This window comes from Rhipicephalus sanguineus, chromosome 1, assembly GCF_013339695.2.
Source record: "Rhipicephalus sanguineus isolate Rsan-2018 chromosome 1, BIME_Rsan_1.4, whole genome shotgun sequence".
Taxonomy (NCBI): Eukaryota; Metazoa; Arthropoda; class Arachnida; order Ixodida; family Ixodidae; genus Rhipicephalus; species Rhipicephalus sanguineus.
In genome coordinates, this window is record NC_051176.1 from 16,648,049 (window position 1) to 16,674,343 (window position 26,295).

Below are 26,295 nucleotides of genomic sequence, written 5' to 3' on the forward strand. Positions count from 1 at the left end.
TTTCCATGGTTAAATCGCATGATCATGCAACGTCTTGCACGCACGTAGAGTCACGGGCCTAGGCTAGGTACATCTCGCTTGGAATTTCCTAGGGACAGCACCAAAAAGTGGTCTGGCGACGGGGGCATGTTTTGGTGGCTTTTTAGTCGCTCCCGTGAACTCCCAAGGCGAAGTGCGTGCAGGTGCTATGCAGTGCGAGGAACATGCGAGGAATATACGCGCGACAACTGCGTGGCCGAAACCGCATCACCGCAGGGCCAAAAAACAAGGCGCAGTTTCGTAGCGGTGGGTGGGAACAGGAACTGACGTTAACTTGACAATTGTTTTTTGAGACCTGGTTTAGACCAATCGACGAGCTCAGTGCTACGTCAACTCGGCGATCGCCGAGTTGACGTCACTGCGCGTACGAGGAGGATTGGTCAGGCGCAGGAAAGAAGAGCGGGAGTTGTTTTTCGAAATGAAGGGTCTGCGCGGCGCGCAGCGCTGTAATATTCGGAAAACGTGATCGCCGCGGTCTACTGTACGGATTAGCGAGCTTGTTTGGCGGGTGTAAAAAAAAAGTCGCAGTCTGTTTACGGGCCCTTTAAAGAATGTACATACACTAAACAGCGGCAACAGGTTTCGCTTATGAATTTATGATAAGCAGTCCGCTAGGCGCGCGCTTGTCTTCATAAGTAAAATACGTATGTACACCATCCAAATGAATCCGTAGTCTCAGATATCCTGCGCCGCTCAGCTGAGCTCACGAAGCGCGCTTTTCTGCATGCGAGGCTATTCGGAGGCCGCGTCGTCGGCTCCTTCTCTAGGGGCCTTCGCGGCAGGTTGTGGGACGGCACCGCACCTGGTGTACGTCGCCTATGCTTGTAGCCTGCGTGCAATAAACGGCTTAAGTATTGGCGAGGCGCTTAAACGCGGTCACAAGCTTATCTAAGAGTGGCGCGTATACGGCGGGTAGCAGAAGTCACTGTCAGCGAAGTGCTTGCTGCACACTGTCGATGAAGGCGTGGGGCGCTTTCCCATTCTGAACTTGACTATCCACTTCTTTTTCAGCTTCGGGTCCTTAGGATAGTTGTGAAAGCTAACGCCTTTTTCACGAGCGGACGGAGTACACTGAGAGCAGTACTTCACCATTGCGCAGCACTCGCCGCGGAGACAAGCGACCGAAGTACTACGAAACAAAGAGCTGTAGTTCTAAATGCACGTTAAAAGCAGACCAACGGTTGTTCGAACAGCGTCAGTAGCCACTATACGCAAGATAACCAACTGAACTGCTTTTTTGTTGAGATTTACCACAACGGTGGTTTCAAGACGGCGCTGCGCCTACGTAGCAGACGAAAGCGCGCGAATCCCCGCTCTGACGTCATACAGGCGCCGTTCGCAGCGCCGCCATCGGTCGCACACTAGGCCAATAGCAGTATACAACCCACTACTAATTTTTATAACCCACTACTTCCTGCAGCTGTATCCAACTACCTGGTTTTCTCTAGCAGTATCCAAGCCATTACTCATTTTCTTGTAGCGGTGTCCAACCCAACTCATTTTCCTGTAGCAGTATACGATGCACTACTTCCTGCGGCAGTACCCAACAAACTACTCCTTTTCCTGTAGCAGTATCCAACCCACTACTATATTTCCTGCAGCAGTATGCAGTCCACTTCTTGCAGCTGTATCCAACCAAACTTATTTTCCTGTGGCAGGTTCCAACCCACTGCTCATTTTCGTGCGGCAGCATCCAGCCCAGTGTTTCCTGCAGCTGTATACAACCAACTACTTTTTTATTTGCAGCAGTATACAACCCACTACTCATATTCCTGCAGCAGTATCCGAGCCGCTACTCTCTGCATCTGTATCCAACAACTACTTTTCTTGTAGCAGTATCTAACCCAATACTCATTTTCCTGTGGCAGTATCCAACCAACTACTCATCTTTCTGCAGCAGTATCCAGCGCACTACCACTTGCAGCAGTATCCAACCCACTACTCAGAACAAAAAATCCCTTGTGAAAACTTTAATGAAACTTAAGAGGAAAATGTAATGCTTGACAAAAGGGGCAACAGCTTCACTGCACGACTGCTTTTTTTCCAACGCATCTCATGTGGTATAAAGCATGAAAATACAAACACTGATCTCATTAGAACACAGTACTTTGTTGCTTTTCTGCTGTGCTTAGGTCTAAGGCGATGGAAGGATACAACGTATAAAATTTGTAGTACTTTGTGTGCATCTCCTCAACCCTGCTGTTACTTTTGTAGAATCTTATTCGCACCTTCTGTACCATTTCTTATAGCTGCCCTTCAGCTTGCGACAAAAGGACTACCATCTGGGTATAATTTGCAGTAGTGGTGCAATGCAGCTCCTGGAAAGTAAAGTGCTGTGTGCACTGCACTTTCTTCTTTTCAACTTCCAAGAAAAAGAAAAGTGAATCAGGCTGTGTTTGCCATACAATTAAATCGTGCAACGGTTAATTAGTTTCCATGTTTCTCAGAATGCCCAAACTATCGAATCAGCACGAGATAAAAACTCATAGTGTCCCTTATGCATTTGCCCAAGATGAGTCGAAGCCAAAAGCCATGTTTTTCTTCTCAGTCAATTGATACCTCCCCCTCCCCCCCAACAACCGACTTTCTGCACCTCGCACGGTTACACTGCACCTGGGATCAGCCCACCTTTGACCATGCGACAATGTCATGTGGTTACATTGCAATATGTGATGATGGCATCACAAATTTCAGCAATCTGTGACATTACATCTCGTTTGAATAATCTCGGAATCTCGTATGACATCAGATATTATTGGCACCGCACTAATGTTGCCGACACCAATGGTCACTTTACTCATTTGATGAGGCTTTTGTCTTAATAAATAAAAGAAGTCAGCAAGGAAAGCACAGTTTTAATCTCTGTAATTATAAGTTGCAAAATTAGGGCCATAGCACATGTCTACTTCGGAGGGCCGAGCTTCTGGTGCGGCCGGAATGGGAGCAGGCTGCCAAAGACCACGTGCTGAACAACCGGAAACTTCCCCAGAACCTGGAAAATAAAGTGCATATCAGTACTTTCAGCCTTGCAAAATGGGTATATTTCAAAAGCATATCACTGAACAGCAAGGTTGTTCCGTGGGAAGTGACCCTGACTGCTGTGTAGTTCTTTGATAAAGTGGTGCACTTCACATTTTTTGGTATGTATAGCTCTGGGCTCGGTCATAAACTATCCTTACATAGAGGTAACCTACTCCGCAGTCATCAAAAGTCTCAGCAGAACTAGTAAAATGGTCATGTACAAGGTTCATTACATCGAAATACTAGATGCCAGATGCATTGATGCTATGTGGAAATGATAGCAGCAATAAAGCCTCGAATGGGTTGCACCACTTTAAAAGCTGAAAGCTGCTTTCATGTGTCATGAGTAAAGCAGCACGAGGCACGTGCCGGGAGCGCTTGCAGTGTGGGTGGGAGTGAGGGAGAGAGGCGGGAGACGGTTGTGCCACGGCAAACACACTTTACCTCACAGAACACGGCAAAAAATTAACGCACAAGAATTCATAACAAACAAAAAATAACACCTGCTAAAATTCTAAGCAAGAGCGCAATAACTAAAATCACAAAACATTCAAGCGATGCTCTGCTCCCCTAACTCGAATGTCTGGCCACTATGGCTTCTCTGTGTGTTGCTATCTGAATAGAACGTTCTTAAGCCTGTTTCACATGCAGCGATTTTGCTCCAAGAGCGGAGCGGCTGCCGTCGCGGGAGCCCGAAAACAGGTTTTAAGGGCGACCAAAGGACGCTGCGATCTTCTTCGCAACATTTGGAAAAATTCGCTAGCGGCAGAGCGTCTGCCCAAGGTCAACCAATGGGGGAGCAGTGACGCGGGGAGCACGTGACTGTAGGGATGGAGACGAGAGCAGCCGCGCGCGCCGGGAGGAACTCGCTCCGACTCGGTTTCCTAGCAGACGACATTCGCTGCAACGAGCTGGCAGTGTAGAAAACGCCGCGTTCTTTTCCTTTTGTTGTTCTCTACTGCGCTTCCATCAAAGCAGACAAATCGTTTGCACGTGTCATTTTGTTCTTTTGTATTTTTATCTAATCGTGACACCAACATAGGTCCGGACAGGGGGCCCTTCGACACTCCGCACTTGTTCGCAGCAGATGTTTCAGTTTTTTTTTTTTTACTACTCTGGTACAGCACGTTCGAATAGTTTACTGTTTTCCTTTTCTTTTTCTTTTTAGTGGTCACGTACCCCGAAGACGACAAACGCCGCCGCCTCTTTACTGCAGAATGCCCATAGGCAAAAAAAAAAAAAAAAAAAAAAAGAGAGACGAGCTGCTTCACAAACCCACAATGTCGTCGACTGGGCCGCTTGCATCCGCTTGCCGGCCCATACGGCGCACCAACGCCTTGCGGCATTCGAGAGCAAAAGCCACCGAAAGCCCTGTGAAAGCTTAAAACCCCAAAAACAAATTCTTTCTTTTGCTTTTCCATGGCCAAGTGTATGTGCGTGCAACAAGACTTGCGTGGTAAAAAAAGAAAGCTGGAACAGAAATAAACGTGACTACTGAAGTTGTTTAATTGCACTCTGATACACTGCACATTTTCATCATTCAAGGTTTAGGCGCGTGAAAATCGATCACCGAAGTAGAAGGCTGGTGAAACTTGCAACCCAAGCGCACCAAAACAAGCGAGCCCGGAGAAAGGAAACCCGCGGATAACGGGCGCTTCCCACAACCATCACTGCGCATCGCAGAAGCGCGCGCCGCGCAAAAGCGGTGCATGTGAAACGAAGCCGCGTCCGAGCGTCCTGCTGCCGCTCGATCGCCGCGGGCCCCGCCGCTCGGTCGCTCGCATGTGAAACAGGCTTTACTGTTCGTGGTGTTTGCGGATTCGGTTCGGTGATAAAGTCGACGCCCTGTCCCGTCGTCGAAGCTCCTGTAGACGTCTTAGAGTTGTCGTTGATCAGCCGCCTCGCTGGTTGCCTTCATCGCCGATACTTCGGTCTTCGTCGAGAACGTCGGTTTTGCCCGGTTATGTCTAACTCTCGGCCTCTACTTAGTGCCACTGGACCAAACCGCCGACGTGGCTCTCCGAGGATTGTAGGGTGCGTTGCAGTCTTCTTGTCGAGCTGGTGTAATGCTGCAGATTCCCTGAGAACTGCTGCGATGAGGCTGCCGCAAGCCCAGGAAGCCTCGCTCGGTTGACACCAAGGTCGACGGCCACCCTCCCGGGCCTCTCGTGCCGCTGCCTCCAGAACTGGGCGCCTGCTGCTCTCGACGCTGGCTTTCACCACCCTGCTCGTCTCGAACTCCACCGAACAATGTCAGTTTCTTTTCCTGGGGCTCCTCACCTCGGCTCGGGTCGCGTGACACGCACCCTTCCCCGGCAGTGAAGTTCGTGGTGCCCCTTTCTCCGGTGTGAACCGAGAAAGCCGGCTCTCGTATGCATAGGTCGGCAAAAAGTGTGGAGCTCACTCAGACTCACTCATGAAATATATTTTGCCCTGAGAGCTCACTCGGACTCAGACTCACCAAATTTTTTCTCCACCGGACTCACTCGGACTCAGACTCACTGAAATTTTTCTCAGCCGGACTCACTCGGACTCAAACTCACCAAAATATTACTCACACGAACTCACTCAGACTCAGACTCACGGCTCTATCTGAGTCTGAGTGAGTCTGAGTGAGTCGACTCATGAGTCGGTTAGCGTATAATTGCCTTTCTTGACCATGGTGTCAATGCTCTTAAACACCAATATCTGGCGTAATTGATGCTCTACTTGGCACCACCTTTCGACCACGTACCTTCAAATATAAGTTATCAGTGGTTGCAATCCAGTAAGGACATTTTTTTGAAAGAGGTAACTTCCAGATATATTTTTATCAAGAATTTTCTGTGAAAGAGATTGCGGGGGGAGGCGAACCTGCCCCCCCCCCCCCTAATACGTAACCCACGCCTTTGATTGATAAATATAGATCTGGTGTATCAACGCTAGTGCTTTGAAGTATGTGTGAGTCGGCGGGAGTATAAACGTGAGCCGACATAGGGCTGATAGTAATGGTGAAGTTGTGTAGAAATAACGATAGGTCGGCAAAAAAGTGTGGTGCTCACTCAGACTCACTCATGAAATATATTTTGCCCTGAGAGCTCACTTGGACTCAGACTCACCAAATTTTTTCTCCACCGGACTCACTCGGACTCAGACTCACTGAAATTTTTCTCAGCCGGACTCACTCGGACACAAACTCACCAAAATATTACTCACTCGAACTCACTCAGACTCAGACTCACGGCTCGATCTGAGTCTGAGTGAGTCTGAGTGAGTCGACTCATGAGTGAGTTTGGCGACCTATGCTCGTATGTCGCTGATGAGAGGAGACTTAGACTGGGTAAAATGCAGTTCATTTATTCCGATGCGCACTCGGCGCTTTCCGAAATCCGTCTCTGCCGGACCCTCCCCTCCGGTCTCTTAAAAACACTGCTGCACGGGGTCTTCACAAGTTCATGCACGGCGCTCTCGAGCAAAGGTCACGTTCCCACGGTTCGAGCACGGTGCTCGGATGCCTCCAGCCATCGAGACCTGCCACGCCATAGTCGTCGGGTCATTTAGCTCGGCAGAGTCGCAGTCCGTGGCGAGCACTTCAAATCGAAAATCGGAGCCCCGAGCTCGTTGAGCAGACGCTCGCTGCCGTCGCTGTCCGAGTCCCCCGCAATGGCTTGCGCCCACCGCACCGTCGTACGAGGAGTTGACGGAGATGTTCCGGCCAACATCACCACGCGTTTCCGAAGGCGCGCTTCCAGGAAAACGCCGCCGAAGCCAGCCGATATACGTACCGACCCCCGGCATTCGCCCGCAGCTCGGTTCTGTTTATACGAGTCGCAGGCGCCGCATTGCTCCGTCCGACACCTCCGCCGCCACTGTGTTGCATAAACGTATCGTGATGCAACACACCAATGTCCAACGGGTATACTTGGTGCTTCCTGTAGAGGCTGGGTAGTACAGGTCAATCACGGAGGGAGTGCAAAGTAGAGATGTACCACTCCGCTAAAAGCTCACAGTGCCATGACCAGCATAATTCCAGTGCATGCATTCATATCCTGCCCCAGCGAGTGCGGGCTCTCCAGCAGAGACAACGCGTCCGCGTTAAGTTTACCCTTTTTGTGCATGACCGTAACATCTGCAGTGCCAGCGCCCAGCGCATCAGCCGTGCACTCTGAGGGGACGTCAAAGTGAGGAACTTTAGAGGATTATGGTCAGTCACCACCGTGACACTTGCACCAAAAAGCCGCGTCTCAAGACGTTGTAATGCCCACATAACAGCATCAGCCTCTCGCTCAATCGTGGCCCAACGGGTTTCGGCCGGTGTTAGCTTCTTGCTGAAGAAAGCCACCGGCATCTCCCTGCCTTTTTCATCGATTTGAGCAAGGCATGCTCCTAAAGCTACATCGGATTCATCTGTTGCCAGAATGTAGCCCTTGCTTACGTCAGGCGCGTGAAGTGTCGGCGCACTTGATAACTGTTCTTTAATGGCTTCAAAGGCCTTTTGCGCGGCGTCGCTCCACGGTATTTGCTGTGGGACTCGTCGCTTTATCAGATCGGTTAGCGGTAACACTAACGTAGAGTACCCGGGCACGTAGTCGCGGTAATAATTACACAGCCCGAGAATGCTCTGCAGTTCGCGTTTGTTCTGCGGCCGAGAAATCTTTTGAACCGCCAAAACCCTTTCTGGATCGGGTGCGTATTTAAAGGTTGTGGAGATAGGTTTGCACTGGGCTTACCTACGGGCGCGACCGTGCAGGGACGCGACGTTCTCCACTGCCGCTGCGTGCGACGACGCTGCGGCCGGGTTCGTCGTTTTCTCCGACACGGCGCAGAAACCACGCACGAGGCAGGGTAACAACAACAACGGGTTTATTAACCCAAGATGCAGCACAGTACGACAGTCACAGGCTTGCAGGCCGTAAGGGGAACTCCGCAAGACCGATCGAGTACGCTTGCCAGCGGCGCTAAGACTACCACACAAAGGGCAGCGGTCGAGCACACGAACGAGAAGCCGCCCACTAGAGCAGTGCGTCAACCTCTCGTGCTAGCCTGAGAGCATCTGCCGCCACGAGCGAATCGTCGGGCGCATCTTAGCTCGTAGGAGAGGAGGATGTCACCAGCGGCCCAATGGGGAATGGCGCTGCGTTGTGACGTAGGCCCGCGCAGCGCGCCAGCGTAGCGTGCCCGGACATGCCAGCGCGGGACGGAGCCGACGCTTGGCTCGCCCAGACAAAGAGGCGCCCTGGCCGCCATCTTGGCGATTGCCGGTGCCTAAGTGCGCCCGGGCTACGCGGCCGGCCCGTGCGCGGCAGCTGGGGAACGAGGCGCCAGGTAGGAGGACGCTCTCGATCCCCACATTCCCCCCTCCTAAGACCGAGGCCGCCCTAAAAGACACCGTCATAAAAAGATCCACCGTCACCTTTATTCTAGTCGAAAAAACTGAGGTCCACCTCTGAAGTATCGTCCATGAGGTCGTCGGGGGCCCCGGTGTCGTCGCTCGGCGGCGACTCAGCAGGAACCTGGGGCCGCGGGAGAGCGGCGGACACCGCAGCCGCGATGGCCGCCTTGAACGATGAATCCGCGACGAGCGCGGCCATCGCGGCTGCGGTGTCCGCCGCTCTCCCGCGGCCCCAGGATCCTGCTGAGTCGCCGCCGAGCGACGACACCGGGGCCCCCGACGACCTCATGGACGATACTTCAGAGGTGGACCTCAGTTTTTTCGACTAGAATAAAGGTGACGGTGGATCTTTTTATGACGGTGTCTTTTAGGGCGGCCTCGGTCTTAGGAGGGGGGAATGTGGGGATCGAGAGCGTCCTCCTACCTGGCGCCTCGTTCCCCAGCTGCCGCGCACGGGCCGGCCGCGTAGCCCGGGCGCACTTAGGCACCGGCAATCGCCAAGATGGCGGCCAGGGCGCCTCTTTGTCTGGGCGAGCCAAGCGTCGGCTCCGTCCCGCGCTGGCATGTCCGGGCACGCTACGCTGGCGCGCTGCGCGGGCCTACGTCACAACGCAGCGCCATTCCCCATTGGGCCGCTGGTGACATCCTCCTCTCCTACGAGCTAAGATGCGCCCGACGATTCGCTCGTGGCGGCAGATGCTCTCAGGCTAGCACGAGAGGTTGACGCACTGCTCTAGCGGGCGGCTTCTCGTTCGTGTGCTCGACTGCTGCCCTTTGTGTGATAGTCGTAGCGCCGCTGGCAAGCGTACTCGATCGGTCTCGCGGAGTTCCCTTTACGGCCTGCAAGCCCGTGACTGTCGTACTGTGCTGCACCTTGGGTTAATAAACCCGTTGTTGTTGTTACCCTGCCTCGTGCGTGGTTTCTGCGCCGTGTCGGAGAAAACGACGAACCCGGCCGCAGCGTCGTCGCACGCAGCGGCAGTGGAGAACGTCGCGTCCCTGCACGGTCGCGCCCGTAGGTAAGCCCAGTGCAAACCTATCTCCACATAACTGGGACGAGCGCGGCCACGACCGCCTGGACGGAGTCGGTGGACAGAGCAGGTTGAGGGCCCGGGCCCGGCGGGACAGGCGGCAGCGCCAGGGTGGACGGGACCGCCGCGGCACCGCCAGACTTCGCTAGGTGAATCCGTGAACGAAGGTGGGAAGCCTCGTGCACCACCAGAACACCGCAAGCGTCGCAGTAGGAGGCCTCAGGGTCAGGCGGCATCGAGGCACCCCCAGAAGCGTCGAGCAGGTGCGTACTCGATCGGTCTTGCGGAGTTCCCCTTACGGCCTGCAAGCCTGTGACTGTCGTACTGTGCTGCATCTTGGGTTAATAAACCCGTTGTTTTTGTTACCCTGCCTCGTGCGTGGTTTCTGCGCCGTGTCGGAGAAAACGACGAACCCGGCCGCAGCGTCGTCGCACGCAGCGGCAGTGGAGAACGTCGCGTCCCTGCACGGTCGCGCCCGTAGGTAAGCCCAGTGCAAACCTATCTCCACATAACTGGCGCCCAACTTGGTTTCGGCATGGCTTCAGAGCAGACCCCCTCGAGGCGCTCGTTCCTGTTCGATCCTGTGGCGACGGGCTTGATCTCGTTCGAGGCGGACGGCTGCGACAGCACGGGGTACGGCCCTCTCGGCGACCCTCTGCTTTCGTTCACCGGGAGAGATCCCTTTTTCGGGGCCCCCTACAGTGATGCGAGCCGCTTGAACGAAGGCCACAGTCCTAGCCAAGCCAGTAACGGGCTGTATCAGCTCTTCGAGACTCATGCGCTTACGGGCCCGTCCTCGGCGCAGTCTCCGCTCGCTGGCCTTTCCCCGTCAGCAGCACGGTTGACAGCTCAAATCGCCGCACCCGATCCTTCCTACCGGGGGCACTCAGGTGTTGGCGGGAATGCGCTTACTGACCCGCCGTGGTCGCGAGCGCAGAGGGTTGACGGTGTCGTTCGCGAGCCTGCTCGCTTAACCGACAACGTCGCCGCGTTCACCGACGCTCGCTGGCCGGAGACTCGCGTAGGCGACGTTTTCGACGGACGTGGGCCACCGTGCTCCGCTGTCGACCCGTTTGCCAGTCGCGTGAGGCCTCAAGCACCAGTCGGAGCGCAAACCCTACCCTCCTCCATGCCGGGTACTGGCCCTTTTCGGTCGGACGCGCATGTTGGGGAACAGGCGCGCGCATCTGTTACGGCCGCGCCCGCTTCGGAGCAATCGCCGCTGCACGCAACTGCTGCGCAGCTCCTAAACGTCCTGCTGGAAGCGGCGCGCTCGCAGCCTTGTGCCGTAAAGGGAGGCCTCGAGTCCCCTCAGCCAGGCGCACCGAGTAGCCTAAGGGTACCTCTGCCCGAGTACAGCGGTTATTCGGACCGCATGAGTGCCACAGAGTACCTCGAGGCGCTGCACCGCTATCAGCGGGCGATGGGGCTGAGCGACAGCGTTACGCTCGGTAGTGTAGTGCCTGTATCGCTGACAGCCCAAGCGGCGCGGTGGTACCGACTTGTCGGCCACCAAGCTCGTTCGATGGAGGAGTTTAGGGCGCTCTTCCGTAGCGAATTCCTTCCTCCTGACTACGAGCGCCGCATGCGTCGCGAGCTAGAGCTTCGAACACAGCATCCCGACGAATCTCTTCTCGAGTACGTCCGGGCTTTGCAGGAGCTCTACCTCCTTGCCGACCCTACGGCATCAGACGCTGAGAAGGTAGAGCGAGCCATTCGCCAGGCTCATCCAACCTTCGCCGCTTACCTTCGGAGCGCCCGTTATCGTGACCTAAACGAGCTGGCATCCGATGCGAAGCGTATTCAGGGCGACATACTGGCGGCGAGAGCCTACCGCCCGCCGCCGCCGCCGTCCGCTTCTCTCGAGCCTCGTTGTGCGTGGGCTGGTGGTGACTCGTCGCCCCGTAATCCCCCTAATCACGAGGTGGCCTCGGCCGTGAGAGAGCAACGAGACGCGCCGGACGTTTCGGACCGCGCTCTCGACCCGTACTCGTACGCCCGGGCGTGCCCCTTTGCACTGCAGGGCGAACGAGAACGGAACCCCCGTGCCCCAATGCACGAGAAGCGATCCGATCGCGGAGCCCCCCCTGCGGCTAGCGAACGGAGGCCTCCTAGCTCTCAAGGGTCGCCAAAATCCCTCACTGATGGGGGAAAAGGCGTCGTCTGCTACCGTTGTCATGAGCGTGGCCACACCGCGCGATCATGCAACGCGCCCCACCCGACGCAAGGGCCTGCTCGCCCGTCGGGAAACGGGGTGAGCCGTCGGTGAGCTCCCCCTCGCCGGCGGCTACAGCAGTACGAGAGCATGGGGGTGTAACCCAACCTCTGGCACCGATGGCGTGTCGCGCTGGACATGACTTTCCAGCCACGCCGGCGCCGTTCATCGCCCTTACGATCGCTGGTCGAGAGTTTGCGGCGTTGCTGGATAGCGGGGCTTCGATCTCGCTGTTCGGCGAAGAGGTTATGGCTCATTTGCGCGACCGCTCTGTCCGCATTCGAGCTTGCGACACTGCCTTCCATCTCGCCAGCGGTACCGCCACCTCGTGCGGCGCTGCGCGGTTGGTCGTGCGCTGGGAGAATCGCGCGCGCCGACAGCGCTTCGTGCATCTCCCGGGTCTTTCCGTGCCCGTGATTCTTGGTCGCGACTTTCTCGCGCACACGGGTATCGTGATAGACGTCGCGAGCGGAGGCTACAGGGACGGCCCTTCCGGCGCCCTACGGCCATTCGCTACACCTCCCGTGGTCTCGGCTGCCCGTAAGTCGCCGGACGCCACGAGAGAGCAGGAGGAGAGGAGACAAAGCGTGGCCCCCTCGGCCCGTGTCTCTCATTCCGGCGCCAAGACTGGCCCTTTGGTCGGCGCGGCGGCAAACGGTCCGTGCCTACCGCTTTCTCTCGAGCATAGCGCTACCGTGGTTGACGAGGTCTCGGCTGCGCCGGTGACCACCCCGGTAAGCAGCAGCTCGGATCGCTCGCTGCCGCCTTTGCCGGACAGCTTGTCGACACATGAGAAGGCACGCCTGTCGTCGCTGTTGACACGTTTCAGTGACATGTTCACGGAACGCCCGGGTTGCACCTCTCTGGTGAGGCACCGGATTGACACAGGCGACGCACAACCGTGGAAATGCAATCCTCGCCCTGTCAGTGCGGCAAAGAGGAAAGCAATTGACCAGGCATTGGATGAGTTGATTGAGACCGGAGTTGTCCAACGCTCAAACAGTCCCTGGGGTTCACCGGTGGTAATGGTCCCCAAAAGAGACGGCTCTCACCGGCTCTGTGTGGACTACCGCCGGCTGAACGAGGTCACGAGGAAGGATGCTTATCCTATGCCTAACGTTGACTCGATCGTGGCTGCGCTAGGCGGTGCCTGCTACTTCAGCACCTTGGATGCTAGCCGCGGTTACCTGCAGGTTCAGATGGAGCCGGCTGACGCGGAGAAAACTGCGTTCACCTCCCACAGAGGTTTGTACGAGTTTACCCGCATGCCGTTTGGCTGTTCTGGAGCTGCAGCTACGTTCCAGAGACTGATAGACCGCGTTCTCGGGGACGCTAAATGGCAACACGCCATGGCGTACCTCGACGACATCGTCATCTTCTCTCGAACGTTCGAGGAGCACCTCCGCCACTTGGAGGACGTCCTCGAGAGGTTGCGTGCCGCCGGGTTGACCTTGAACCCGAAGAAAGCTCAAATAGCTGAGACTCGCATTTCACTATTGGGCTTTACCATCGAGAGCGGTCGCGTTCTGCCGTGCGAGGAGAAGGTACGAGCCATTGTGGAGTACCCGACGCCGGCGAACATTCAGGGCCTGAGGCGCTTTTTGGGCATGGTGAACTACTACCGACAGTTCATCCCAAACTGCGCGGACCTCCAAGCGCCCTTGACCGCACTGTTGAAAAAGTCGGCACGATGGAGCTGGGGGCCAGAGCAAGAGCGCGCCTTCAAGGCTCTATCTCAAGCTCTAGTGGCCACAGCCGATCTGAAGCTGCCCGACCTCAACAGGGAGTTCGTTGTCCAAGCGGACGCGAGCGACCTGGGTCTCGGAGCGGTACTGCTTCAGGAGCACGACGGCGTGCTCCGGCCAGTCGCCTTTGCGAGCCGGTCACTTAACGCCGCCGAGCGCAACTACAGCGTGACTGAACGGGAATGTCTCGCTATAGTCTTTGCTCTCCGGAAGTTCGACTGCTACGTCGACGGTGTGCCATTCGTGGTGGAGACGGACCACATGGCACTCACCTGGCTTAAGCGCTTGCGCGAGCCCTCGGGCCGCCTCGCGCGCTGGGCGTTGACCTTGCAGCGGTACAACTTTGTTGTGCGCTACCGGAAAGGGAGTTCGAACGTCGTGGCCGACGCCTTGTCGCGTGCCCCCGTTCTGGCGTCTGACACTTGTGTCCGCCACTCCCAAGAGCACTCGCACCGAGTAGACTCAGGGGCCCCTGGCTCCAATGGGTCGAAAGGCGCGAACCCCGACGGCGCAGTGACTTTCGAGTCGACCGCCTCGGGTGAGGACGCATACCTGGTAGACCCTGTAACGTCCGCCGGTATCGTCTTCAGCAGAGAGGACCTACTTAAGGCACAGCAGGACGATCCGTTTTGTCAGCAAATTGTTGACGGGCTCAAAGAGCTGAGCTCCCAAGAGGAGCGTGGCGGTCAAGCCGCCGGGCGCAAACGGACAGCTGGTATTGCTGTCGGCGCCGAGTGCCGGACGCAGACTGGTATTGCTGCGGGCACGTTGGATTCGTATCTGCTTGATGCTGATGGCGTTCTCCTGCGCTATGTCCCATCTGAAGAAGCTCCCCAGGAGTCTTTCAAGGTGGTGATACCCCGCAGTCTAAGGAAAGCCACCCTCGGCTATTTCCACGACTCGCGGTTGGCCGGACATGCGAGTGGCCTTAAGACTTTTCAAAAGTTGTGCCGCTCTGCTACCTGGCCTGGCATGAAGCGTGATGCCCTTAACTACGCCCGCTCATGCCGCGTGTGCCAATGCGTGAAGCCTCGTGGGGGCAAGCCTCCCGGGCTCATGCAGCCGATCGACAGCCAACACCCCTGGCAAGTCGCGGCCTGTGACATTATGGGACCTTTCCCAAGAAGCCGGAGAGGCCATGTTTTTCTCCTGGCTGTCACAGATCACTTCACGAAGTGGGTCGAGCTGTTTCCCCTTCGGAAGCTAACGGCACGCGCAATCTGGGACAAGTTGACCGAGGTCTTTACCCGTTTTGGCTTTCCGGCAGAGTTGATCACGGACAATGCGTCCTATTTCACGGCCAAGGTGTTTGTGGATGCGTGTGCTGCCTTTGGCATTAAGCACCGCAAAACAACCACGTATCACCCACAGGCCAACCCGACTGAGCGGATAAACCGAAACCTCAAGCCCTTGCTGACAGCCTTTGCGCAGCAACACAGGGATTGGGATGCCTGTCTTAACGAGATAGGCTTCTCCTTGCGGTCCACGGTGAACCGTTCAACCGGGTACACGCCCGCTTTCCTCAACTTCGGGAGAGAGCTGCCTAACCCCATGGACCGCGTTCTGCGGGGCGGCAGCGGGGCGTCCGCCACAAAAGCCGGCCCGTCTGGCTACGCGGCGGAACTGCGCTCACGGATGGACGCAGCCCTCGACCTGGCGCGTTCCAACCTGGCAAAAGCGCGAGCTGGACAGAAGGCTCAATACGACCGGTCGCATCGGGAAGTGCACTACGATGTCGGCGATCTCGTCCTCAGGCGCAATCACGTCTTGAGTGACGCTGCCAAAGGCATCTCGGCCTCCCTGTCGGCCAAGTGGTTGGGCCCATACCGAGTGCAGACCAAAGTGTCGCCTCTGGTGTACAAGCTGGCTGACTCCCAAGGGAGGCAAGTCGGCGGTCCAGTTAACGTCTCCGACCTCAAACCTTTCGTTGCCCGTAGCAACGACTTGGGAGGGGGGGAGGCGGTCACCGAACCGCAGGAAAGCTGTGAGAAGGCTGGCTCCAAGCCACGCCACCGGTACAACCTGCGAAATCGCACCTAGGCTGATTTTCGCCCCGGCATGTAGCGGGACGTTATCCCTTCCATGTATGGGAACGGAGGTTTATAGCTGCGGTGCGAGAGCCATCCAGCAGCAGCGGTAACGGCTACCGGGCGAGCCTTCTCCCCGGGAACACCGTTACACGCGCTGCGCGCGGACTACCCACCCGGTTCCCAGCACTCCCGGCTGCTCGAGAGAGAAACGCCCTTTCCCCGGCGGCTCACTCTCTCACCGGGTATCCTCCGCGTAGTCGGTGGGAGAAGGGAAGCGCACGCCCTATTGGCTTACGCAACCTTCAATCTGACGAGATAGGCTCTCTTTATTGGGCCAGCCCGTCGCGTCTCCGGGGCCGCACTTTCAGTTGCGCCTCTGCTTTCCGCTGTCACCCGCGCGTTCGTCATGTCCTCCGCGAAGTCCCGCTCCTTCAAGGGAAAGCCCGGGAGACCGGCTGCGCGCCCGGTGGTCCCGCAGGCTTCGGCCGCGTCCAAGCCGCCTCCGTCGACGGCTACCCCGGCCCCTGCCAAGACGGCGCCGCCTCGTCGGGAGGTCGCTACGTGGACGTTCCAACAAGGCACCGAGCCCCCGGTCGCCTTCGTGTCGACTCGTCGCTGGTCCAAGCAACGCAAAGTCTGGGTGGGGTTAGACCCCGAGTCCGTCCCGTGTCCTTTTCGTGGACGCACCCTGGCGGACCTGCTCGACGCTTCTGGGGGTGCCTCGATGCCGCCTGACCCTGAGGCCTCCTACTGCGACGCTTGCGGTGTTCTGGTGGTGCACGAGGCTTCCCACCTTCGTTCACGGATTCACCTAGCGAAGTCTGGCGGTGCCGCGGCGGTCCCGTCCACCCTGGCGCTGCCGCCTGTCCCGCCGGGCCCGGGCCCTCAACCTGCTCTGTCCACCGACTCCGTCCAGGCGGTCGTGGCCGCGCTCGTCGCAGTTATGTGGAGATAGGTTTGCACTGGGCTTACCTACGGGCACGACCGTGCAGGGACGTGACGTTCTCCACTGCCGCTGCGTGCGACGACGCTGCGGCCGGGTTCGTCGTTTTCTCCGACACGGCGCAGAAACCACGCACGAGGCAGGGTAACAACAACAACGGGTTTATTAACCCAAGATGCAGCACAGTACGACAGTCACAGGCTTGCAGGCCGTAAGGGGAACTCCGCAAGACCGATCGAGTACGCTTGCCAGCGGCGCTAAGACTACCACACAAAGGGCAGCGGTCGAGCACACGAACGAGAAGCCGCCCGCTAGAGCAGTGCGTCAACCTCTCGTGCTAGCCTGAGAGCATCTGCCGCCACGAGCGAATCGTCGGGCGCATCTTAGCTCGTAGGAGAGGAGGATGTCACCAGCGGCCCAATGGGGAATGGCGCTGCGTTGTGACGTAGGCCCGCGCAGCGCGCCAGCGTAGCGTGCCCGGACATGCCAGCGCGGGACGGAGCCGACGCTTGGCTCGCCCAGACAAAGAGGCGCCCTGGCCGCCATCTTGGCGATTGCCGGTGCCTAAGTGCGCCCGGGCTACGCGGCCGGCCCGTGCGCGGCAGCTGGGGAACGAGGCGCCAGGTAGGAGGACGCTCTCGATCCCCACAAGGTACCTGACTTCCTGCGGTGCAAACTTGCATTTTTCAGCATTAGCGGTTAGTCCCACCTGAGCTATCGTCTGTAGCACCTGCCTTAAGTGACCCATGGGGTCCTCCGATGTGTTTGACTACACTGCCACATCATCAATGTACGAGCAGGCATACTCCCTATGCGGCTCCAGAACCTGATTCATGATACGCTGAAAAGTGGCAGCTGAGTTGCGCAGACCGTACGGCATCACCTGCCACGCATATTGTCCTTCGTGAGTGACGTAAGCCGTGTACTTCTCTGCCTCCTCGTCGAGAGGTACCTGCCAATACCCGCCTAGCATGTCGATTACCGTGATGTAATTGGTTACCGCTACTTCGTAAAGCAGCTCATTTGCTCGGCCCATGGGAAACGCATCGGGCTCAGTGATCGCGTTCAGCTGTCTGTAATCAACGCACAGGCGTATGGCCCCATCCTTTTAGGGGCGAAGCTCCTTAAGGCGGCACCCGTTCGTCCCTCGTAGTCGTCGTCGTAGTAGTACTAGTAGTCGTAGTCCGTAACAAGTCTTACGCTTTGACCTCCAAGGTGGTGCCGGTGGGAGATTTTTCCTGTGCGTTGTTGAACAATAAAAAATTCGCAGCGTGCGCGTTAACTAAAAGCCGAATTCTTCCGTCTCTCATTCCCCATTAGCAGCCATTGGCATGTTCCAGTAGGAAACGTTAGGAGAAGTAGAAGTGTAAGTGTTAGCTAAAAGCCGACTTCTTCTGTCTCTCATTCCCATTAGCAGCCATTGTTTACCTCCAAGGTAGTGCCTGGTGAGATCTCTCCTGTGCGTGATTAAACAATAAAAATTTTGTTCAAAACGCCGTTGATTGATGAAATAAACCAACGAAAGACGCCAGATGTTTTGTAAAAGCAAAACGAAAGAACGCCAGATGTTTCTAAAGCAAAACGAAAAGACGCCAGCTGCTTAACAAAAGACGCCAGATTTTTCTAAAGCAATGGTTTTCTAAACAATGAAAATTCACAGCGTACATGTAAAATTAAAGTGAGCTGCAAGTCGTCATAACTCATCGAACCTTTAGTATAAACGCGCCCGATCTCACGTCGGTGATGATGTACTGGGCAGAATTCACGGAAGATTCACGGTTTACCGATGAACCTCCGCAGCTTCGCCCACTCATCATCATTCACTCCGTGGATATGCTGTGATTTTTTTCGCTACGCATACCACAGGGTGCGCGAAGTTACTCTCTGTGGGATATATCAGCCCCAAATGCAATAGCTCCTGAACTTGACGTTTCACCTCCCCTCTTAGGGCAAGAGGCACACGGTGGTTGTAGGCTCGTTTGGGTTCACTACCTGTCTTTAGGCGGATGCTGTGCACTCCTGCATTACATCTGCCCGGTGTGTCTTGAAACACTTGCGAATAGCCACTCGCTTAGCTCTTGCTTCTGCCCGTCTGTTAAGTGATCTGTTCCCGCGTAGAAGTTGTTGCTTCCCTGCGTGCTCCTCGGCAGCGCTGGCACATCCCCGAATTCCTCGTCGATTTCAAATATAACTCCCACGGAGCTTACCCTAGTTACCTACTCACGCAACTTGTGAGGGTGATCAACTGGGCGTGTTGGTATTGCATGATTCGAAATATTAGGCGCGAAGTGGACACGGACGGAAAGGGAGACACACACACACAGGGCGCCACTGCCAACAATGTTTATTCCAAGAAAAAGCAGGTGCTATTTATACAGACAGTGTTGTCACGTTTCATTGCTGAGCAGTCACATTCAGATACCGCAACTCTTTCTGTGATAAAGATACGGAGGCCACACTCACGCAGCGAACACCGGCTTCAATAATATGCTTAGCCTCCATTATTAACCTATTTCACTTGTCTCGACTTTTGGCGATCACGGAGCATGCGCGAAAATCCGGTACACACTTGCAATCTCTGCAATGTATCGCCAGGTGACCCTCTCTGCCATTCCTAACATTGTTGCAGTGCTGTCTGAGCCTGTCGTTTAAGCACTGCTCAGTTTGGCCTACGTACTTCTTGCCACAGGACAGGGGTATTCGTAGACCACGCCAACCTGGCATTCGACATATTTGCTTTCGTGACTTACGGTACAGGCAGGTGCTTTTCGGAGGCAAGGATTAGTCATTCTGCAAAGTTTTGACAATTTCAAAGGTGCAGAGAAAATCACCTTTACATCTGCTCGCTTAGCAATACAACCTACTGCCGGCCACGTCAAATTTGTAAAATATATGTAGCTCGATGTTAGCTTTAAATTGCTCACCTTATTTCGCCTCAGGGTTATCCCGCACTCTATTTTGATTAAAAATTCAAATGTACCGTAAAAGTAACGACACGTTCCATTTTTCGAAAAGTAACTGGAACGCGTTCCTTTCGCTTTGAAGGAACTTGCAACGGGAACTCGTTCCAAGATTGGGAAGGAACGAGGAACGAGCCTTCGTTCTTGTTTTAGAGGAACGTGTACAACACTGTAAGGAAGTTACATGGGTTAGAATATCCGTTTCAGCTGGTTTCAAATTTTCGCGCGGCCTCGCCACCCTTCTCCGACACAGGGGGGGGGGGGGGGAAGCCTCCTGCTCAAGTTTGCGCGCCGACGCCAGCGCTTGCCATTCCCTTGCCGGAAAAAGCGTACAACTGTTGAGCGTTACGAACCTTCCGCTCCCTTTGGCTCCCACGCATTTGCGAAGCGCGCGCTGCACGTGAAACACCCCTCGCTCCGCGATGTCACCCCGACAGAAAGGGGAGAACGATTTCTGCGTCGTCAACTGTCACAATGGCCATGCAAACACGAAGTGGTCGGATCCAACAGTGAAATTCTACCGATTCCCAAACAGATGGCACGAAAAAAGCAGACGACAGGCATGGATGCGAAGCTCACGCTTGAGTGGGCACGACCACAACTACGAAAAAAGAAAAAAAAAGCATTAGCCGTTGTTGCACGTCGATTAGTTTTTTTGGCAGATACAGTGAACTAGTTGTTACTGAGTGTGCAGGTACAGCCCGTACAACACGGTGCACTTTCGATAGGGACCAAGATAAAATGTCTTGACAGCAACTGGCTCTTCCCCCACAGATTGCACACAAAAAAAGTTTTTCTGAAAGCTGGGGCCTCGTCATTTCTCTATTAATAATGCTATGTCACGTTGATAGTACGCACGCTGTTCGTGAACTCGGAGTACAGGCTCTGAGAACGGCGATAATGCAAGGAAGGACACGCGAAATAGATGTCAATTTTTGTTGCGGGAAAGAAAGAAGCCCAAATCAGACCATTTGTTTTTGGAGTGTTGCGTACCGCACGATAACTCGAATGGTTGCTAGTAAATTAAGGTATCCCAACTAATAGCAGTCACAGCGCCACGGCCGCTTAACCTATGCACGAGAAGCGGCCTTACCCATGCATCCAGTAACAAACATAGGGAGTGCGTAGTACACACAGCAAACCAAATAAAACAGGTATATAGTTATGAACGTAGAGCACATTGTGCGAACTCCACGTCGTAAACAGCGTCGTCCTTCACTTGCGAAATGCACTTCGCTCGGACGAGGACGGCGTCGTCTGCTATCACTTGCTCCGCATCTGCTACATGGCTGAGCAGATGCTGACCTTTCACCAAATTGCTGCCACGCGGACAGAAGCGTGTACATCCTAACCGCGCGCGACGCGAAATTCTCAAAAACACGTGCAGAACGCGTGCAGCGTGCGAGCAAAGCAACGCGTTTTCAAGGCAGCTTGAAGGGGACAGTGGAGGGGTCAACACTCGAGTAACGAGTTTTTCACCCCACATTGACTGACAGCGCCCAGCACCGCAGCGCCTCCCACGGCGTGGGTCTCCCCTCCTGTTTGTTTATTGTTTACATTGTCGCACGTGCTTCGTAACTTTGCGACAGTTCACAATGCCGCAGGAATGCGTGCTTGCTTTCCAAGACGACGAAGGGGCGCGAGAGAAAAGAACCCCGCTTGCCGCTCATGCGATGGGAAAACCAAGCAAGCGCGACCCGTCCGAGCTACCGGAGATTCCCCCTCTCTCCGCTCGATTTGCAGCCGACAACGCTTCCTCCCCGTTCCTCCACGTGTTGCTCATGTCGAAGCCGAAGCGCGTGCAGCTGCTGTGCAGGGGAGCGACTAAAAAGCCACCAAAACATGCCCGCGTTGCCAGACCACTTTTTGGTGCTGTCCCTAGGAAATTCCAAGCGAGATGTACCTAGCCTAGTCCCGTGGCTCTACGTGCGTGCGAGACGTTGATCATGCGATTTAACCATGGAAATGCAGATGGCTTGATTTAATGGACGCACGAATTAAGGTGCATACTTGCTGCTTTCTTTGGGAAGGGCCACTATTTGACTAAGGGGCACGCAGTTCGCAAGGAGGGGGAGTCAGTTTTGTTTCAGCTCAATGAGATCACTGCGCAGACATAGCCGCACAGTGCATTAGGTTTCATTTTTGTGTTAACCTTGCTGGCGTATCAAGCGCATTAGTTTACGAAGCTAGTTCTTTTTGGACGACGAAGTTTGAGACATGATCGGAACAGCTAGCGTGCTATATATTCATATGAGCTGCTGTTTGAGCCTTGTTTTGTGGTTGCAGAAAAGCCAGCTTTTCCCAAAAGGTGCCTTAGAAAAACGTTTAGCTCCAATGATTCCGTGATAGTCACCGAATAATCAATATTATTGCTTGTTTTAAATGAGTGCTTGTGGCGATCGAGCCACCACGCGAACGATCGAGCGTCACGCCGAAGCCGGCCTCCCTACTTGGAGCACAGTATGTGTGTACTAGGCGCAGCGATGCAGATTGCTTATTTTCTCATCAGATCAGTGGAGTTCCCGGTGCCTACCGAACACATCGTGGTGATGGATCTAGGCCATCCTCAACCGATATATGTCGCATATGCATGCATGGCCCCCATCGCATGCGTGCGGTATCAAGCCGCGATATATGGAACACCACTGTGAATAACTTTTTTTGCCTAGCTGTTGTTTATGAAATATTTTTTTTCATTGCTGTGCTTTTCACATATCCTATCATCAGTGAAAAGAACATCTCCTAAATATCATATAATGGAAAAAAAATGTACGCCGGGAAAATCAATGCTCCTCACCACAAAATGCTTCGCTGAACCGACCAATGTGTTACAAATGCACACTGTCGGCTAAGTGTATATACAGTAAAACTCGCATACATCGGAATCAAAGGGCATCGCTAAATAGTTCGATATACCTGTAATTAAAAATGCATAAAATGCCTGTCTGAAGCTTAAATATAGTTGGTGCATGTCTTGATATATACTGAGTATGTGCAGCCCAATGAAACGAAGATTGTGCTGCACATATATTCATGCGTCTCAGACTGTCCCTCGAAACAATTGTTCGTTCTAAAACTGCCGTGAAGCCGTTAAAGTTTTCCCATTACTTATTTTTCATCAACCTGCTCGTGTGAAACCTGTACGTATCGGACCAGACACTTTGCGCCACTGAAGCAACATGGCGATACATCTTTCCGGCAACTAATTGCAGCCACAGGTAGCCAGCTTCACAGCGTGGCATTTCGTTTTCGCCGCATGACACTCCTGTGTAGCGGTAAAACATACAAAGCAATTCCTTCATTGTGGAGCGCAAAGAAATCTGTGCTGCGCACGCCGCCCATGTTTTGACTCGTACCCTGCTTGTTTACGCCATGCTTGCACTGTCCCTTGGATTCAACGCACTATATATTACAATTTACATTATATATACGCGCTACAAGATGACAGATTCACTATAGTCAGCTTTATGGCATTGCAGCTGTGTTATGCCACAAAGCATGTACTGTGCATCGACGATTTGCTGTGCAGTGAAGCCCACCAGCAGGGAAATCGTAACGGCCACATACGTTACCTGATGCTTTGTCTTCTTTAATACAAAAAAGGCTCCCACGCAATCTCCAGTCACCGTACGAGCACCCAAACGTCTAATAAATGCGCAAGTGCATAGCAAAGGTTTCTTCAATTCTTCTACCTGGCAAACGAATTAGCAGCAAATCTTTACATTAGAGAACAGATCAAGCCACTTCTTGGAATAGCTTGGAATAGTGTCATGGAGAAACTTAATTATGCCAACAGAGATTATTACAAGACACCAATGAATCAGGTGGTCTGAAGCGTGATCGCACAATTGCTGCACAATTGCGACGAGGCGCCACTACGGATGTCTACTTCAAACGCCAGCTGCTACATTTCAGGTCAAATAATAAATACACCTGTAAGCTTTAATATTCACACGTCTCGGACAGTCCCATGAGATGACTGATTCCTTTAAGTTGCTTCGAAGCCGTAAATGTTTTATTAACCACTTTGCGGCAGCGAACCCTTCTCGGCCACGAAGGGCTAGAGCTTCACAGCGCGTGACGTTTAGTTTTCATCGCATAACGCCACTGTGCAGCGGTGAAGCTTAGCAAGGCAAATCCCTCATTCTGGAGCGCACTGAGTTATACCAGGCGCTTACGTCGGAACACCACTGATACCTTGAAGAGTGAACTTGTTGGCTAGTTGGTTCAACATAACTTAAGGGAGCAGCGCGAAAGACAGGGACAGAAAAGGCCCACATATACCCACACGTAGCGCAGTATGTGTGGTTGTATGTGTGCCTTTTCTTTCGCGCTTCATCCAAACCGACAGCAGAGTCGATGACGTCGTAATTGAGGCTGGTGATAGTCTTAGCAATCTCAGTCACTTCTAAGCGAACACTCGCGAGGTAACACAACAAAGCATGACACAGATACACAATATCTTTAAAGAAGACACGCCATCAAGTAACTTCAAGTTTCAACTCGGCCTCTCGTTGCTCTCGTCAACTTGACTAGGGAATTTCTGGGTACACCACGGCGCTAGTTTTGCTCGGCAGCACAAGGTAGCCAACATAAAAAATGCTTACACCGCTAATATTGGGCGATGTTTAGGTGGCTTTTTAGTCTCGTGCGCTGTGCAGTGTGAGGAATATACGCGCGACAACCCAAGAACTGCGTGGCCGAAACCGCATCACCGCAAGGCCAAGTAACAAGGCGCAGTTTCGTAGCGGTGGGTGGGAACAGGAACTGACGTTAACTTGTTGAGACCTTAGACCAATCGACGAGCTCAGTGGTACGTCAAGTTGCCCATGGGTAAGTTCGCGTCACTGCGCGTACGAGGGGGATTGGTCCTGCGAAGGAAAGAAGCGCGGGAATTGTTTTTCGAAATGGAGGGTCTGCGCGGCGCGCAGCGCTGTAATATTAAGAAAATGTGATCGCCGCGGTCTACTGTACGAATTGGCGAGCTTGTTTGGGGGGTGTAAAAAAAAAATCACGCCATATCCACGAAGTGAATGATGATGAGTGGGCGAAGCTCCGGAGGTAATCTGGTAAACCGCCAATCCCCGTAAATTTTGCCCACTCGATCATCATACAAAGACCTGACACACAAACGCGGGGGTCCTCATATATGACGTTAAGCTCAGGGAAACGTTTATTGTCGACGTTGCCGTTTTGTCTTTCGAGGGCGAGAGCGCCTTCACGATTGTTTTCATCCATGGCAGAAAGAGAATGTGTGGGCTGCAACACGCTTATACTTCATGGTCATCAGCGTCATCGTTATCACGTGTAGTGGGTACATTCCACTATACTGGAACGCGCTTATTCTTCATGGTCATCAGTCGTCATCGTCATGGAACGCGCTTATACTTCATGGTCATCAGCGTCATCGTCATCGTTATCACGTGTAGTGGGTACATTCCACTATACTGGAACGCGCTTATTCTTCATGGTCATCAGTGGTCATCGTCATCTTTATCACATGGAGTGGATACATCCCACTATGCAGGGCTACATACTACTGTGGGATGTTAGTGTGGGCCCAGGCGCTCAACCGACAAGGGATGGGTCACAGACAAAGACAGGACGTTTATACACATGGACATAAATACATACATGGTCTAACTAGATACAAAAACTCAAAATCTCGGCCGGTACAACCGTCTCTAGTGTTCTAGTGCATGCGCTGCACGGTTCTCGCGGCCCTGACACCGCGCGTCTAGTCCGCGCACCACTCGACGTGACACACTCACAGGTCGCTGTCGTCGAGATGTTCCGACGTGTCGCCGCCGTGTTTCATCCGGTGTGACGCCGCGGGGTTGGTGAACCACCACGGCAGTCGTTGGGACGGCCGCTTCGCTGCGTGGTGGGTGGCCAGACCTGTGCGCGGCCACGTCCGAGAACACCGGTAGTCCGGCCCAGAACTGCTCAGCTTTCCTGGCTCGGCGCTCCGCGTAACCGCCCACTCGCCCGCAGGTCTCGACCGTGACCGCAAGCATCGTCGTCGCCTGGCGTAGCTTGTCGCCCGAGTCCGTCCGCAGTCCACCCGTGACAGGTTGAGCGCCGCAACGGGAAGTAGCCGCCACGAACCCTCGTTCTGCCACTGCTGCACCGACTGCTTCGGCCCGACTTGCTGCTCGAGCGTTCCAAAATCTTTTTCTTCGCGCTCCCTCACGAGCGGCGCCGGCGCGCACCACACACGCACTTTCTTCTTCGTCTCTCTCCATATTCAGCTTTCAGTCAAAAATGTCCCCCACTCGTCACACTCCCCCCCGCTTCCAGAACGTCGTGCCGCGTAGTTATGCAGTCTGTAGAGCGGCACACGGCACACACACAACAATCACAGTCAAAAGTCACTAACAAATGAAACAGGTTGTCCTGTTAGCGCACCGAAGATTCTATAGACGCAAAAGAAGTTACGTGTTAGCTCGGCTCAGGTAATCTGCGCCTACATTTTCGGAGCCTCTGATGTAGCTAACTGTGAAGTCATACTCCATCAGGCGCAGACTCCAACGGAGTACACGTTGATTAAGATGTTTGGCGGATTGAATATATGCCAGTGGTTGGTGGTCACATTGCAATATAAATGATCGACCATAGAGGAAGACATGGTATTTTTGAATTGCCCACACCACGGCGTGGCATTCTCTTTCGATCGTGGAATACGCTGCCTCGCGTGGAAGCAGTTTTCTACTGGCATAGGAGACAGGGTGGAGGCGACCTTCATGTTCTTGAAGTAAGACCGCACCTAAACTGCGAGACGATGCGTCCGTGCGCAAAACGAACGGCTTTTGCAGATCAGGCGATCGTAATACAGGTTGCGTTGTGAGTGAGTTCTTCAGCTCCTGGAAGGCCACCTCATGCTTCTCATTCCAGGCGACTTTGTTTGACGCCCCCTTCTTTGTGAGCTCAGTTAAGGCGT

At 54.3% G+C, this 26,295-nt stretch overlaps 1 protein-coding gene across 3 annotated transcripts in view; it reads right to left on the reverse strand.

Annotated features, from left to right (window-relative positions):
- Positions 1-2,874: 2,874 nt before the first annotated feature.
- Positions 2,875-26,295, reverse strand: part of LOC119389691 (serine/threonine-protein phosphatase 2A activator) — a 332,541-nt gene continuing 309,120 nt past the window's right edge. For all 3 annotated transcript variants that reach the window (XM_049413688.1, XM_037657064.2, XM_037657057.2), the window contains one exon: positions 2,875-3,031. In XM_049413688.1, coding sequence (XP_049269645.1) covers positions 2,942-3,031 — 90 coding nt within the window. In that variant the 3' untranslated portion in view covers positions 2,875-2,941. The remainder of the gene's footprint in view (positions 3,032-26,295) is intronic.